Genomic DNA, 17,524 nt, shown 5'->3' with positions numbered 1-17,524 from the left:
TCTGATTAATTTCTAGATTTAAAGGATAATTTGATATCCAAAAACTACCCTCAATGTTTACCAGAATGTTCCAAAAGAAATCTCTAGGTAAGCATTGGTCTCTAAGAAAATATCGGTTGGTTTGGAAATAATTTTTATGAAGTCCTCATCAGCTAGCATTAATGCATTAAATCACCAGTGGTAAGATGGATTTATAGGGCATAATGGTTTGAGGTTCAAAATAAGAGGAGCGTGATCAGATATAACAATAGGTTTGTATTTGCAAGTTTTAATAGTGGGTGGTAAATTATTATTGATTTAAAAAAAATAAATAAACCTATAGTTAAGTAACTGATTGATATATTGATGCAAACAAAGAATTTTCTCTCAAATTTAGATACCAAAATCTTCATGAGCCAGAGAGATTGTGATCCTTAATAAACTGTGTAATTGTCACTGTAGTTTTAAAATTTTAGTTGCAGAGGATGGATCAAAGTCTGGATTTAATATAAAATTAAAGTCTCCAGCCACTGGAAGTTAATGTGTGCTCATACTGGGAGCTAATTCAACTTCCTTATGCATGAATTCTCTGTCAATTTATTGGTGTGTATGCCACCAAAATAGATAACCCTTTAGCATCGAATGCTGCTTCAGTGGCTATCAATGCAATTGTTTTATGAATTAAAATTCTCACACCTTGTATTTCCTTATCATATATATATATATATTATAAAAGTCAATGTGTTTATGTATGTATGTTCCAGCATCGTGTCTAAACAGCTGGAGCGATTTGCATGTTTCTTGGTACACATGTTTCTCATTGGTCGACTAAAAATACTGCAGGGTGAAATCAGGGTGAATTAGAATGACCACCAGAGGGCGCACTGGAGGTGACTGCCAGCATTTTTCATGTTTGAGTGCAACAGCACCCCTGTTGCTTTTGAAATTAAATAGAGTTGGATGGCTCCAAGCATCAACTGGATGATAACATACATAGACCGCAAGACAAGCACATTAGTGAGTCTTCATTGTTTGTTAATTTATGTTTATTTTTAAAGTTGTGTGTGTTTTTTTTTTTTTTTAATTATATTTTTCTCAAACGATTAAAAAAAAACACTATTTTCCTCCCGGGCAACGCTGGTTATTTCAGCTAGTATAGAATAAAAACATTTCAATCCAAGTGGATCCTTAGTTATTAAATAAGTCTCTTATAAACATGCTTTCTTAGTCTGTATGGATGCAAGATGTAAGAGCACTTAGTTCTTCTAGTTCTTCTTCAGGTCAGAATTGAAAACTAATAAACAGTTTATTAGTTGGCCTTTTAGGAAACATTTTTTGATTTTTAGATAAAAATAAAATAGTTTTATCACCAATTATACATTTTCATTGCCGGATGCCTTGCAGCAAGTAATCTAACTATTAAATTAAAGAATAAGACAGTAGAGGAACTAGGTGAAAAAGGATAACTTGCTTTCTTTTCCTCCTCTTCCCACGCATATTACAAGTAGTCCAAGGTGAGGGTCATTTTGGCAGCCAGTTCACATAAAGAGACACCAAAATAAGAACAGGAGCACTGCGGGAAAGTAAACAAACATATACTGTATGACAGAGAACTCTGTTTCAGTGTGCCCCCTTCAGAAATACACAGTGATATAACAAGTAATTCAGTTTACCTCAAGATTTTAATACTGCAAAGCTTTTGATCCCCACACATTTCACTGAAATACCAGAGCTTAGTATTTGTTAGTTTCACAATTATTTTTCTTTCTAGAACTGTCTTCAGACTTAAATTAATTTTTTTACATTTGGCTTCCACCATTTGTTCCATTGTTCAATACCTGACATGAGCATATGGTTCACATTCTCATGGTATACTACAAACACTTTAAACTTAAATTTCTTCTCGGATTTGCTCATTTTATTGTCTATCCTACCTTCAGTTTTCTCTTGTTTTGCTGCAGCTTTCTTCAACACTGTACTATGATGGCATTGTGTAGCCATTTGGTGTAGATGCCAGAGTGGTTCATTATGTTTGGGGTTTTAAGCCATTGTCACATTACACAACTTCTAGTTGCAGGAAATGTTAGACTTGCCGACTGCAGTTTCTGATTTTCTCAGTACCATGTCCATTTACATGACTGAAAAGCACTAGGCATGTCAAGTTTAGTGAGTGCATGATGTCTTTCAGGCACAGTCAAGCATGCCCCTTTTTTTGACGGCTAATAGCCTGCTACCTGATGGAGCCAGTACTGTACTAAAGGTTAGCGGGTATGGCAAGTACCTGTTTTTTTTTTTTTTTTTTTTTTTTTTTCTTCATTTTAAATCTGTCTTGATGCGTAAAACGTGAGACCTGAGAGAGACGAGCTTCTCTTCTGTTTGTGAGATTCAAAAAACTTCCTTATTCCTCTTCGCTGCATCATCTGCATTGTACTTCAAGACTTAATGTTTGATTTTGTTGAAGCGGGTTGCAGACTTGTTGGAGTGAGTATGTCAGACTAGGCAAATGGCTTCTATGGAAGCGTACCACCAAATGCCTACAATTCTCTTAAACAATGTAAATGAAGATCACAACTAGAAACACTGTCTAATATGACATAGTCCTTAGATGGAAATGATGGGAGTTTCTGGTGTGGCTTTGCAGCTTATATGTAATGAACTCTTTAACTCCCCGTCCCTCTTCCAGACTCTCCACTGACTTGTGGCCTTTTATAATGGAGGAGTTCAGTTGATTGGGCCTATGACAGGCCATAGCAAGATGCTCATGTTGATGTAGACATCGGTGGCTCTTTAAAAGTCTTTTCCTTCTCTTTAAAGGCTTTCAGTTTCCTTCATTTTTTGACATGGTGCAGGATATATTTAGAAGTTCCACTAGGATCTCAGATATATTAGTAAAAAAACAAAAAAAAACAAAAAGCAAGTTCACGACTCCGTGGCATAACTAGAATTTGATGGGCCCAGCTGAAAAAAATAAATGTGGCCACTCTCCTGAAAAATAAATTTAGCCAATAAGTGATGTCAAGCATAAACATTACATAAAAGGTCATTTGTCATAATTAAGCTTTATACTAGAGTTGTGGGAATTATGACGCCATTAACCTTTGCATTCTAGTAGGGAAGCATGTTAATAATAAAGTCTTATGAAACAACATCCATGCAGTCACCGTGGGCCTCTCAGCCCCATGGACCCCAGAGCAACTGTCCCAGCTACACTACTTATAGTTGCATAGTTATGGGAGCACTGTATCAGATGACTAGCTCTGAAAACAGTTTCTGTGAGTTTAACCCATAGTAGCAAGTATTTCCAATGTATATAGCAGTCTGTTAGCTTTCTTGAACTTGCTTGTTAAAATTTTGCTCTCATTCTTTTAATGATCTGGGTGTTTGAGCAGCATACTAATTAGCATATGGGTCAACATGACATTTAATGCAGCAGTTGTTCTTGAATATCCAGTGTCATTTGTAACTTTGTCTGCTACTTTGGTAATGTCAGTATTTAGACATAATCAGAGGAGTAAACTACACAAAGTTAATCAATTAAAAAGGAGACCGTGACAAGAATGTACTAATGTTTCTAAATGTACTATTTAAGTATTTCTAACTTTTTTTGAATACAGAATAAAAAAATAAAAGGAAAAAAGAGCATAATGAACAATCAAATTAATTAACACTAACAAACACTCATTAATCATGACAATGATTGGAATAAAAACCTGCAGCCATAGAACTACCTCATGACTGAACTTGACAAACAATGGCCTCTTTTTTATTACAGCATTCCAGTGTGATACTTGGGATGTCAAACAAATCTTCTAACACGTGGATGTATATTTCTGGTCAATACAAGATTAAGTTTAACTGTAAGAACTAGTAATGTCTGTTTGCTTTTTGTGTTGCAGGAATATGAAATTCTGTTGTAGAATTTATTCTTGGTTTATAGAAGGCAGGCTTTGGTGAGATAGCCCAGCCACTATTAATATTTGAGAGTTATTAGGATGGTTGTACATCTTTTAGGCATTCACGTTTTGAGTCAATTAGTAAAGTCACCTTGATGTGGAATATATTTTAATGACTGTTACCTGATGATGCTAACTAAATATTTGAAATAATATCATATAAAACAGTGATGGCAGTTGAGCAGTACTTTTGTGGGCAAATAATGTTTCTTTTTAAAACCGCACTTGTTTTTTGTGGCACAACTATAAAAACCTAATAAACCTGCTCTGAGCACCTTTGCAGTTGTTTTAGACTATTGACATCATACAGCTATAGGTTGCTGAAGGGCATTATTGTGTGTGTTTGTTGAAAAGTGAGCATCTAGATTTTCCTATGTGTAATTCCAAATTTAAAATGAATTCTGCTGTTTTTCCAACTTTGTTTACACTTGGTTGAGATCATTGTCTTTGTTTTATTCATTTTTTGTTTAACTTGCTTGCAAAGTGGAAAACAAATTTTCAGGAAAGAGGCCTTGTGAAACTTACTGTTAGGATTCTTGGAAAGCTATGGTAATTTTCTGTGCTACTTTTTAAACTTTGCATCCCATCATCAAGCAGTTTTTAGAGCAGAAATTATTCAGGCCAGATGCCCTTGTAGGTGCCAGCCTCCTTCAGTTGCCTTTTACAACAAATCATTCTAACCCCAGCTCACAGGTCTCGTCCCAATGTCATCCCGGATCGCAGACAGTAGGGGAAACTGAGTTGGGGAGCAATCCTCTAACCTGGATAAACCCACAAGATGGTCATTAAGCTGGTGATGATGATGATTGTATACTGCTCTTCTTAGTACATCAAAGTCAGTTACTTGTCAGCGTTGGCACTAGAGTTAGTATTGTGTTTGTTTGAACCCATTCACCAGTGCTATAATAATCTTAGCTTTGAGTGCCATTTGAAAGTGACACTGGAGAGCAAGTATACACACTATTGTGGTGTTGAGAATGGCTGTATCTAAAATACACTTGATAGTTTGTGATCTTTTATTATTATTTTTTTTATTATTATTATTTTCTGTTTGGGCTGTTTAAGCATTTGCTTATATTAATCAATCAGTAGTACTCGGTGTGGGCTGCTTAATTCAAATAACCGTATTTTGCTAGAATGAATTATGTAGATTATTGTAAACAATTTAATTTAAAGTAAAACTATTCCTTGTGTTTCTCTGCTCATGTTAAATCCTATATCTTTAAACAACACCTTTTTCATTTCTCCTCAAGCATATAAAATGCTGTGCACTTCTTATAAGTATAAACGTGACAGATTTCTTTTGCTTTTTTCCTCCCTCTTATTTCTTAAGTACAACAGAACAGATATTAAGGAGCTTTTACTCTAAAGTGGAATGTGGATTGCATGTTTAATATACTATTTATGTTTAACTTGCACTGTTTGAAGAATGTCGCTTTAGCCGTCATGCCACTACATGACCTTTTCCAGAGATTTTTAAGTCCTAACCTTAATTTACGTAATAACAGTGAGTGGTGGTGAGTTGTAGCATGCCTGTCACAGCCAGTGGTATAGTGAGACATCTCCGTGCTTCAATCATAGTAGTCTGATTCTCATAAAACCAAAATCAAACCTTAAATCATAGGCGTGGGCTTCTGTGTTTTGTGAGCCTCAACAACCATTGAGTGCTTAACCTGGAAATACAATGCATACAGTTTGGGTACAAGGAAAGAAAGACAGTGTGGGAGCTTTCAACCACACAAACAGAGGCTTGTCTCTTTAGTGTCTCATGTTTCTTGTGCAATGACAGAATGAAAAAAAAGGAAAAAGACTGAACTTGCCATACGTCAAAAAGATTTGTACAGCCACCGGAAAAGTTAGGCAGCACGTTAATTGGCTGTCAAAATGCAGCAAGCTTGCAATATTTTGGAAATGAGAAACTCTACTGAGTCGTGAGTAACTCATGCAAAGTATCATTTCTAGCTGTCCCTAGTCATGTAATCTGACATCCTCAAGGCAACAATATCCACCACTGCTATTGTTAGTTTTGACATGATTTGCAACTTAAAGGCTTTGAACCTGCAGTTATGGCTATTTCATGGCTAACTAATGTTGCTCTACAGTCTTATCTCAAGCAGTGCTATTTAAACATGAAAGCTATTTATAGTATGTGTCACTTACTACTTTACTACATGTTTCATGCATTAGTCATTCAGTCATCCATCTTCTTTTTGTTTCATTTGTTAGTCTTTATTCTAGTCACTTAAAATAATCCACCCGATAATCTTGTTGCCATGTTTCCTTTCTCACATTAACAGTCACGAGAAAAAGTTTGTGAACCCTTTGTAATTTACATAGACTTTTGCATTGAGCAGTCATAAAAGTATGTTCTGTTCTTCAGTTAAGTCACAATGATAGGCAAGCACAGGCTCTTTAATCTAGTAACACACAACTAAAATTCTTATGAATACAGAACACATTGCTTGAACCTTTTTCAGAGCTGGCTGTAAAAACTATACGATGCCCTCTGTTTATTTAGTGCTAGAGCCTCATGTAGCAGCAGTAACCTCAACCAAACTTTTCCTTTAGCTGCTAATCAAACTTGTACAACAGTATGGAGGATTTTTCCTATTTCTCTTAAATAATATTTCAGGCATTGCTTGTGTGTCATCAGCTCTCATACCACACCATCAGTCTTTTCGCATTGATTGGAACACCCAACTATATTATCTTTTGGACAATTCATTAGCAAAAAGCATATTTTACTGGGTCCCTTGCTGCTGCCTTTTGGGTCGCACATTGCCATAATTCACCATTCTATTAAATAGGAAAGGGTTGCACTCGGTTTGCAAATTGTCTCGCGATGGATAGTCGTGGCTTGTTTATGCAATCGACATTGCTCCACATTGACTGTTGGTGGTGATTCTCCAAGCCAAAACCCCAAACCACCCGAAGGTATGACTGTCAGCGACATATTTCGAAGGGCTATGACTGTCTGCAATGATCCTTCCAGGGTAACACAACCCCCCGGTGCCCAAATTGCAAAGACTATCAGCATATGTCTATCTGCAGTGGTACTTCCCAAGGGGGACTGGTCCCAAACAACTAGGAATGTCACTGGTGGTTCTTCAAGGGACCCCCCCCAATCTAATAGTCATCATGGACTAACTCTCAAAAACACCATGCAGAGCAAGATTGGGTCATGGGGGTAAAAAAATCTTGAGAACACTGGCCTAGGGGTTTGAACTTTTTATGTTTAAGCAATCTTTTCAGTACTTACAAAAAGAACTACAGTTTGCTTGTCTATCTGTTATAAAAAGAAATCCTGTCCTGGAAAGCAAAAAGCAAGTCTACGATACGTGATCTTCTCGTAAGACATTTTAAAGACCCGCAAGACCAAAGACATGCCCTACTTACAATTAATAAAGTATCTATCTATCTATCTATCTATCTATCTATCTATCTATCTATCTATCTATCTACCTATCTACCTATCTACCTACCTACCTACCTACCTACCTACCTACCTACCCACCCACCCACCCACGAGACCAAAGACACGCCCTACTTACAATCTATCAAATAGGACAATTGTGAAGGATTTCAACACACACAGATCCAGGGCTCTCAGCGCATATAAAACGTATAAGGTACGTTATAAATTAAATGTCGACATCTAAGTGAAGAAGACAGCAGCAAGGAGAAAAGAGACTCAAATGTGTTGGACAGAAAAAAAGAGCAAAAAAGAATAATCAAGGTGCAAATTCAGAAAATAAGGAAAGTAATTATCAGCCCGGAACAAGTGGAATTGAAAAAAAAGCACGTCCAATCCGGCTCAGATTTAAAAGACAATGAGTAAAAGAAAGTAGAACTTCATAAAGATGTTTACAAACGTTGGCGCTAAACACATGCAGAGCAGGTTAAAGACTATGAAACCAGTGAAATTAGAAAGGCTCAAAAAAAAAAAAAAAACGGCACTATACACATGTGGAGAAAGTTAATGGATATGAAAGTAGGAAAATTAGAAAATATAAAAAAAGAAAGAAAAGATTGCAGTAGTGCAAACAAACAGTCTCATTTAACTATGCACCAGTCTAACTTTGGTTTTGCACAATAATTACTACACTATTCCACCTTAACACTTAATTCTACTTTATTCACATAATTGTACTTATTTATTATGTTCTACTATACTGTTATCTTTCAATCTATGACTTTTTGTTAATCTAACTGATATTCTTCTAACTTTGCACAGTTTTTGATAAGCAGATCAGGATGCATTTCACTGCGTGTTGTCCTGTATAACTATACATGTAACAAATAAAGAATCTTGAGAATTTCAAAAACGGAGTTTACCGCACATGCATTTATTGGTTACTTTGTTCATGTATATATATTTATCTGTCTGCTTATTTAAAAAGCTATATTTACCCCAGGAGTCAAAAACGTTCTGTCTAGCCCTTGTACAAAAACCTAGACAAAACCTGGGGTATCACCTTGGTAACCCCATGTACTTTTGGAACTGTGAGAGGAAAATAGCACGACTTTACAGACAGGAGTCCAATGCAGAACTTTACTTACTTTTTTACTTTGTAAAAAAAAAAAAAAAATTATTAAATGCTGATGATGTAGATCGTTTTGTCTGTGATGATATTCCAAACAGAGAAACCTATCCTGACCTCATTAAAAAGATTCAGCATATTGGGACTCGCAAGATTCCAAATATTGTTTTTACAGAAGTTCTGAAATAAAAGTGAAACTAATGAAATAGCAACAATTCAAAGAAAAAAAAATCTTAAAAGTGTGTATCTGGAAAACCAAATACTGGGGTTGGCGAGTGAAGCCCCCTAGTGTCTTATTATTTTAAGCAGATTGTGTTAGCCTGTTATTGTGACCAAACTGAAGATCAGACCAAACTTTTGCAGAAATCCAGATATTTTCAAAGAGTTCACAAACATTATCTTTCAACTGTGTATGGGTGGAAAATTCCATAATGTGCACCCAGTTTTATGTATTACATGTAAGGGTATCATTCAAGATTTTGAGTTACTGAATATTTCATGCGCGGCGGTGATGTATATATGTATACTTATGACATTGTTCTCCTGTAGCAAAGAAAGGCTTTATATTCCATGCTTTCAAAAGATTTGCTTACATAGTTTAGTTTAGAAAACGTCTTTATTTACAGTAAACTGCATGAACATGACATGATCTTTGTATTATTTGTAAATTATCAGTGTTTAATGTTAACTGTGATATCAGTAATTAGTACATTTCTTTTCAGTGTCTGACAAAACACGTTTTCAGGTACAGTAGTTAATGTATCATTTGTAGTTGTTAGGATTGTGGTTACATAATTTGGAGCAGTGGTGCTGTATAACTGTAACCCCTACCACTTTATATTTCCATGTGACATTGTGGATAACGAGGTACATTATAGTGGATTAAGCCTAGGGTGTCATGTTGTTTAATTGTTCTGTTTCCTAGTGTAGTTACACATTTTGTGTAAAGGTTGGCATATTCTTTCCACTTCTCAGTTGTTTCTTCACATATTTTGTTTTTCTATCCATATTATAGATTTGTACAAGTTATGTTAATTGTTTTGAGAAATTTAATTGGTCTATAGTTAATGAGTGTGTTTTGTGTCCTCTTATAAACTGTCATCATCTTAATTGTTGATTTTAGCCTTGTTATTGCTGGAATAAGTTCTAGTGCCTTGTATGACAAAGAATAATTGAACTGCTGATTTACTGTAGTATACTTGATCACTGTAAATTTCACACAGCTTATGTAAATTCTGTAGGGCTTAGCAGGGTCCATCCATTTACCAACCCGCTGAATCCGAACACAGGGTCACGGGGGTCTGCTGGAGCCAATCCCAGCCAAGACAGGGCACAAGGCAGGAACCAATCCCGGGCAGGGTGCCAACCCACCGCAGGACACATACAAACACACCCACACACCAAGCACACACTAGGGCCAATTTAGAATCGCCAATCCACCTAACCTGCATATCTTTGGACTGTGGGAGGAAACCGGAGCGCCCGGAGGAAACCCACGCAGACACGGGGAGAACATGCAAACTCCACGCAGGGAGGACCCGGGAAGCGAACCCAGGTCCCCAGGTCTCCCAACTGCGAGGCAGCAGCGCTACCCACTGTGCCACCGTGCCGCCCGCTTAGCAGGGTTCATAAAGAAAAGATTTAAACTAAATAAGGTGTTGATAAATGAAGTTTATTTTTCCAAAACTCTAACAGAAATGGAAAAATTAAATAACAATAGCATCTTAAAACCTTTCTTTCAAGGAACTTTTTTCTTTTGAATACTCTGTGGTAGTGTCTTATTCAGCCTTGTCTTGTTTAATGCTGGTATACATTTCTGCAGTGCCAGTTGGCAGGACTGCAATAATTGTATGATACTACTAGGGGGCTTTCCATCCCCCTGAACCAACCCCCCAAAACCCAATGAAGGGATACCTTCATTGCTTGTTTTCCCCTCACTCAGGCAAAAAGTGTGGAATACAGAGAGAATAATTTATTGTGCACTCTGTGTTCTTCCTATGCCTTTTGTTTACACACTTTCAAGTGTAAACCGGTGTAAGGAAATATGCAGTACACAGTGGCCATTAAATTATTGGGAAACCACATTGGATGGTTTGTTGACGATGCAGCTGCCTGTGCAGTAGTGTTGTTTTGGAAACATGTCTTTCTCCATGCAACCTCCATGACTTGCATAATGGTGGGAGACCCTGCATGGTCAACTGTGAATGTATATTAATAAGCACTATGTCATTTGGGATATTGATATGCTGGCATTCATATTTCTTCTTTGGGTTCATGAAAGCATTTTTCCAACAGCAGTTTCCTCTACATACACTTTGGGCGAATTCTTTAAAACCCAATAACCCCTCCACAGAATTTATACTAACAAACTATAAAAGTGGCAGATCATTTAAGCCATGTACTTTGTGTAGGGCAAAAGTATTTTTTCCAACAATGTTCACAGACAGATTATTTCATTTTTGATTGACTATATCACAATTCCAGTTGGTCACAAGTTTACATACACTCTGTTAACCTTTGGTAGCATTGCCTTTAAATTGTTTAATTTGAGCCAAACATTTTGGGTAGCCTTCAACAAGCTACTTACAGTAAGTTGCTGGAATTTTGTTCCATTCCTCCAGACAGAATTGGTGTAACTGGAACAGGTTTGCAGGTTTCCTTGCTCAGACACACTTTCACTTCTGCCCTCAAATTTTCAGAACATTGTTGGAAAAAATTACTTTTGCCTTGCACAAAGTAGATGTCTTAAACAATATGCAAAATTTATAGTTTGTTAGTATAAAATCTGTTGAGGGGTTATTAAGTGAGTTTTAAAGAATTCACCCTAAGTGTATGAAAAATTCTGACTTCAACTGTATTTTTTTCCGTTCTTTCTTTGTGTAATGGCCTGTAGTGCTATTTTAAATGTTGTGGCATGTTTGTAGTGGTCTGGTTTGTAAACAAAATGATGAGGTAAATTCTGTGTCACGGCTTTTCAAGTTTGTCGCTTACACAGCATTTAATAATAGTTGAGGGTTTAATGCTTTTTTGTGGCCTGCGTTTAGCTTTTAACCCTTGTATTCAACTCTTAGTTGGTTTTTGTTTGGTTTGTTAGAGTTGATGTTCTTTGGTAAGTTCTGAAGCAAAATGGGTTATAGTTTATAGGGCAGCAATAATACATTTGTGTTGTGTTCTGCTACCAAGTGAAGCATAAACAAATGTTAGTACACCTTAAAATACACCCCAAAATGCCAGGCCAGCCCTATTTCAGGTCGGGGCCCTTGAGTTATATTTCACCTCAAACAACCCAACCCATACCCAAAGACTTCACAGGCCCAGAAATGGGACTAATGCTAATAAAGTTAAATGTCCACAGATTGCCAGAAGGTCACACAAATAGAGCAGAGAAAAAAAAAACCTAAAACACATTTTCCAAATGTAAAACTTTTTTTTTTTCTTTTTTGATCAAAAATATTTATTTGACAAAACAAAAAACACCATATAAGGCAAGGCAGGATAGCATGCTAAACAAAACAGTAACATTAAGGAGGTATGGTCAAAAAGCCAGGAAATCCAAAGATCAAAAAACAAAGCAAACAGTTCAGACTCAAAACTAACCAAACATAAATCAACACTAAATAAATCAAACACCTTAAATATTTGTTGTGTCCAGCTGCATGATTAGGTAGCCCCACCTTCATTTGCTCAATATGCTGGAGGCAGGGCAGATAAACCAAATTAAAACACAGAAACGTAATATAGCATATAATAGAAAAAAAATAATGAATAACACAATATTAAATAGATACAGCTCAGAAAAAACAGAATTAACACAATATCCAACATAATGTTCTATAGACAACAATAAGATTAGAGAGAGATATTATAATTGAACCAGGGATGAAACTTGGCTGAAATTAAACAATTTGTTGTTAAAATGAGATTATGGGTAGGCTAGGAATTTCAACTGAAAATAGGTGCACTTTATAGGTATAGAAGGTTTTAAAGTTATAGTGCTAGAGTTAAAAGTGAAACCTAAAATAGCAGCCTTTACAACTGCTGCACTATAGATTGTTATATTGGCATCAGTTCTTTTAATTCAAATTAAAACATTACATTCTTCTGTAATGGCATGGCTTAATCTAGGTTAATTTATTTCTCGCCTTTTCTCTCTGTCTAGTAGTGTAATGTATTGTGTATATATACCAGTGGTGAGAACTAAACCACTTCAAACTGGGGCCCACCAAAACGTCAGGCTCAGCTTCATATATGTTAATTTTATAGTAAAATTGTAATTTTCCAAACTTAGCCGTGTGAGAAGTGCCTTAATAATAATGAAATGATTAGTTTCCTTTTGAAAAATGTTGCAATGGTTAATAAAAAAAAAAATTAAACACGGCTGTTGACAATACCAGTTTTAGTGATGCTGCGAAGTGTGCAGCAGTTTCAAATGGTGGAAAGTTCATATCCTGATGTGGTTACATGCAGCACTATATCTGCTCTCAAGTTTTGAAAGGCGGCTTGACAATTAGCAGATATCAAGAGGAAGTCTCCTCTAGCTTTTTTTTTTTTATTATTATTTTATAAGATGGGTAAGATTATTAATAGTGCTTTTGATATTGAGTGGGCCTTTTAAATCAGTGTGCACATTATGCTTATAAACATTATAAGCATAATTATTGAGATTTTTATCATTTGATGCAAAAGTGCTGGTTTGAGGAAGATTTGTGTTCCATTGTTAATGCTTTGAACTAATGAATATACATTTCTTTAATGTGTGCTTATTTGTGCTGATGATCACTACACCTCTGTCTTGAAGTGATTTGTAAACCACAGTTGACATTCAATAACATTTATGTGAAAGGTTTTGAAGTTATAATTAAATACTGTAAAATCAGATATATGTTAACACATTGCTGATTTTAATTGGCAGAAAAAAAAAGTTTTTCAAAAAGTGTAGTAAAGTACACAAAACTCTTGATTTCATAATAACAAGCTGTCACAAAAATTTATTTTTTAAATTCAATGTTTTACCTGCAGCAAAAGTTTGAACATTTTTATCTATTTGTATGCCTAACTGTCCTATTTATAATGCTAGTATCTTGCTATCACTCACACTCTTGCTCTCTGTCTCTGTCATGCTATTTTTAATTTGTGTTATGCTTGAAACATAGTAACCAAGTAACTGCTTATAGATGACAGAGTTTTAATCAAATGTAGATCTTCATTATTCAATGGATAGATAACCACAAAGTACAGAACATAATCATTTTATATTTGGGTGTTTTGTTGTGCATTTTAAATGTATTCTCTGAAAACAGAATTAATCTTGCTAAAAAATAAGTTAAACATCATTTATGCCTACACTTGTAAACTTTATATACCTCTCTGCAAAATAAAACAGCCTTAGCTTTGCTGCCTTTTTTTCAAGACATCAATCCAAACATACTTTTTTCAGTTCTTTTTACTGCCACTAAACTGTCAAAATCAAGTAAATATATAGTAGCATGAAAGATTGTTAATTTAATTTTCAAATGTGATTGATCATATTTTTGTATAATTTATGTACTAATAAATGTATCTGTATCTTCTTGTAGCTGGCTTTGAGGAATATATAATTTAACAAGCACTTCCTCTTCCTTAATCTTGTCTTGTCTTCAGTAAATGCAAAAGTAGCAAGTACAGCAGTTTTTAGTTGTGCATAACTTTGCTTTCTGTTACCTTTTCTTTATATAAAACGGAAGTAAGCATATAATGGTCTTTTAAAATGGGCTCTCAGTATGAAAGTTGAACAAAAAGAGGCATAGATTAAATTAGTTTAAATTAATAATTTATTTTTTAACAAAGTGACTTCATTTCCGATCATCTAACCTCATGCACTATTTTTTCTTGATTTTTTTTTTATTTCTTTCAATTGATGCAGTATATAATATATATATATATACATATAATATATACAGTGGGTATGGAAAGTATTCAGACCCCCTTCAATTTTTCACTCTTTGTCATATTGCAGCCATTTGCTAAAATCATTTAAATAAATTTTTTCCCTCATTAATGTACACACAGCACCCCATATTGACAGATTAAAAAAAAGAATTTTTGAAATTGTTGCAGATTTATTAAAAAAGAAAAACTGAAATATCACATGGTCCTAAGTATTCAGACCCTTTGCTCAGTATTTAGTAGAAGCACCCTTTTGAGCTAATACAGCCATGAGTCTTCTTGGGAAAGATGCAACAAGTTTTTCATACCTGGATTTGGGGATCCTCTGCCATTCCTCCTTGCAGATCCTCTCCAGTTCTGTCAGGTTGGATGGTAAACGTTGGTCAACAGCCATTTTTAGGTCTGTCCAGAGATGCTCAATTGGGTTTAAGTCAGGGCTCTGGCTGGGCCATTCAAGAACAATCACAGAGTTGTTGTGAAGCCACTCCTTCGTTATTTTAGCTGTGTGCTTAGGGTCATTGTCTTGTTGGAAGGTAAACCTTCGGCCCAGTCTGAGGTCCTTAGCACTCTGGAGAAGGTTTTTGTCCAGGATATCCCTGTACTTGGCCGCATTCATCTTTCCCTCGATTGCAACCAGTCGTCCTGTCCCTGCAGCTGAAAAACACCCCCACAGCATGATGCTGCCACCGCCATGCTTCACTGTGGGGACTGTATTGGACAAATGATGAGCAGTGCCTGGAGAGGTCTCTGGAGAGACCTAAAAATGGCTGTCCACCAACGTTTACCATCCAACCTGACAGAACTGGAGAGGATCTGCAAGGAGGAATGGCAGAGGATCCCCAAATCCAGGTGTGAAAAACTTGTTGCATCTTTCCCAAGAAGACTCATGGCTGTATTAGCTCAGAAGGGTGCTTCTACTAAATACTGAGCAAAGGGTCTGAATACTTAGGACCATGTGATATTTCAGTTTTTCTTTTTTAATAAATCTGCAACAATTTCAAAAATTCTTTTTTTATCTGTCAATATGGGGTGCTGTGTGTACATTAATGAGGGAAAAAATTAATTTAAATGATTTTAGCAAATGGCTGCAATATGACAGAGTGAAAAATTGAAGGGGGTCTGAATACTTTCCGTACCCACTGTGTGTGTGTGTGTGTGTGTATGTGTATATATATATATATATATATATATATATATATATATATATATATATATATATATATATATATATATATATATATATATAATATAGTATCCACCCATTTTCTAAACCCACATTACCTATTACAGAGTTGTTAGAAACAGGAGCTTATTCTGCCAAGATGCAAAGCAGAAATGAAACCCAGATTGAACAGCAGTGCTTTGCAGGGTACACTCATGCACACACAATGCTCACTCATTCTGTGATAATTTCGACTTGACAGTAAATCACTCATTCTGTGATAATTTCGACTTGACAGTAAATCAGACTTCTTTGTCGTGGGCCTGTGGGAGTGAAACAACAGATACAAAAGTAGATGTTCATACTGCACACTGGCGGCGACCTAGTCAAATACGACTGGACAGAAGCAGCAGCATAAATCATTTTTTAAATATGTAATTTTTTAATAGAGATTGTCTATATGCAATCTATATCTGTATGAAATATATACATATGAGTTCATAAATCCATACATAGTAATTTTTTTTTTCATGCCATAGTGTTTCTTTACAAAGCTTCTTTGCAAAATTATTTCTGTTCGTATTTGCAAGTCCCAGTAACTCACGAGTGTGCTTTTGTCAAAAGTTTAAATACAAAGTTAATTTCCAAATGAGGAACCCACTGTCTTTTTCTGAATCATTTACTACGTAGGAGATGCCTCATTGTTAATAGAGGAAGCAGAGTATTTGCAGTAATGAAACAGAAAATGCAAAACCTAAACTGTAATAAAAGGTTTCTGAATTTGCTTGGGGAGATGCCAGGAATTATGACTCTGCCGTGCATAAATATGAAAAGATGTGTAAAGTATTATGATAGTAGCATTGCATTAAATTCATTTAATCCCCAAATTCTTCTTAACTATTTCGACCTAACCAAGAACTGAAAGAGTGGATTACTTTATCTAGAGAAGAGGAGGAAAAAAAAAACTAAACACATTCCTCTACACCACTGTAATAAAAGTCAGCAAGTCATTTTAATATATGTTTGTTTAAATCTGCCCATAAAGATTTAATAATTCTAAAGCACTTTGCCACAGAATTGTCTAACAATATAGTGGTATACTGTGACAAAATTAAGAGGCATTCCAAACCCTAAGTCTGGCTTTTGTTAAGATAGTTTAACATTCATAAATCAGCGCTTGCTTTATTGCATCAACATGACTTTTAACCCCCCTCTGTGTGCAGTAAGTTGAAGCCAAAAGCTGACTTAGGTGGTGTAACACTATACCTAACAAATGTGGCTCAGAGCCTTCTAGGAAAGGATTTTAAAGAGTGCTTACATGTTTCTTGAATTTAAGGAAGATTTATCATTTTATTTCAATGGTTTATTTTCTTATATTTGTTATTTTAAATGTGTTTTAATTTGTATGATGCTGACGACTGTGTGGTCTGGAATGTTCACTTTTTCCTCATTAAATTCTGGCTATACAGGAATCCTTCCACTGCCTTCTACCAAGCCTTTTCTGGTAGCAAGATCCAGGATTCAAAGAACATCAGCAATGGGTATGAGCATTAGTGTAGGCAAGGTTTGGAGACTTGATGTGTGCATGTTGAGCATGGCTTATAGAGAACGGCATTTTTTCTCATGTAATGACAGAGCAGGTATTTTTACTGTGCATGTAGTTAGTTACAGTTTTGATCTTTTCAGTGTTCATGTAGCAATAGCAGTCCATGATTAATCACAGATGCATCATGAATTCTAATCAAATGATGTGATTATCTTTTGAAGTGGGAATGAGTAAATTACTTAAGCAGACTTGCAAGTGCATGTTGCTACTTACATATGATAATACATTATATTATTATCCAACCTATACTATATTCTTGTTATTCTACTTCATCCATCCATCCATCCATCCATTGTCACCTGCATCTCATAATTTTAGCTGTTGTCACATTATACTTAGGCTTCTGATTGGAGGGTAT

At 35.5% G+C, this 17,524-nt stretch overlaps 1 protein-coding gene across 1 annotated transcript in view; it reads left to right on the top strand.

Moving 5' to 3' along the window:
* The window catches only part of LOC114646373 (TSC22 domain family 2), a 77,235-nt gene that overhangs the window by 34,770 nt on the left and 24,941 nt on the right, over positions 1 to 17,524 (top strand). The window contains 1 exon segment of the mRNA XM_051923948.1: positions 17,030 to 17,101. Within this exon segment, the coding sequence (XP_051779908.1) occupies positions 17,030 to 17,101 (72 nt within the window).

Source organism: Erpetoichthys calabaricus, chromosome 2 (genome assembly GCF_900747795.2).
Source record: "Erpetoichthys calabaricus chromosome 2, fErpCal1.3, whole genome shotgun sequence".
NCBI classification, from domain to species: Eukaryota; Metazoa; Chordata; class Cladistia; order Polypteriformes; family Polypteridae; genus Erpetoichthys; species Erpetoichthys calabaricus.
The sequence above is the reverse complement of the archived record's forward strand: the minus strand, read 5'-3'. Positions and strand labels throughout refer to the sequence as shown.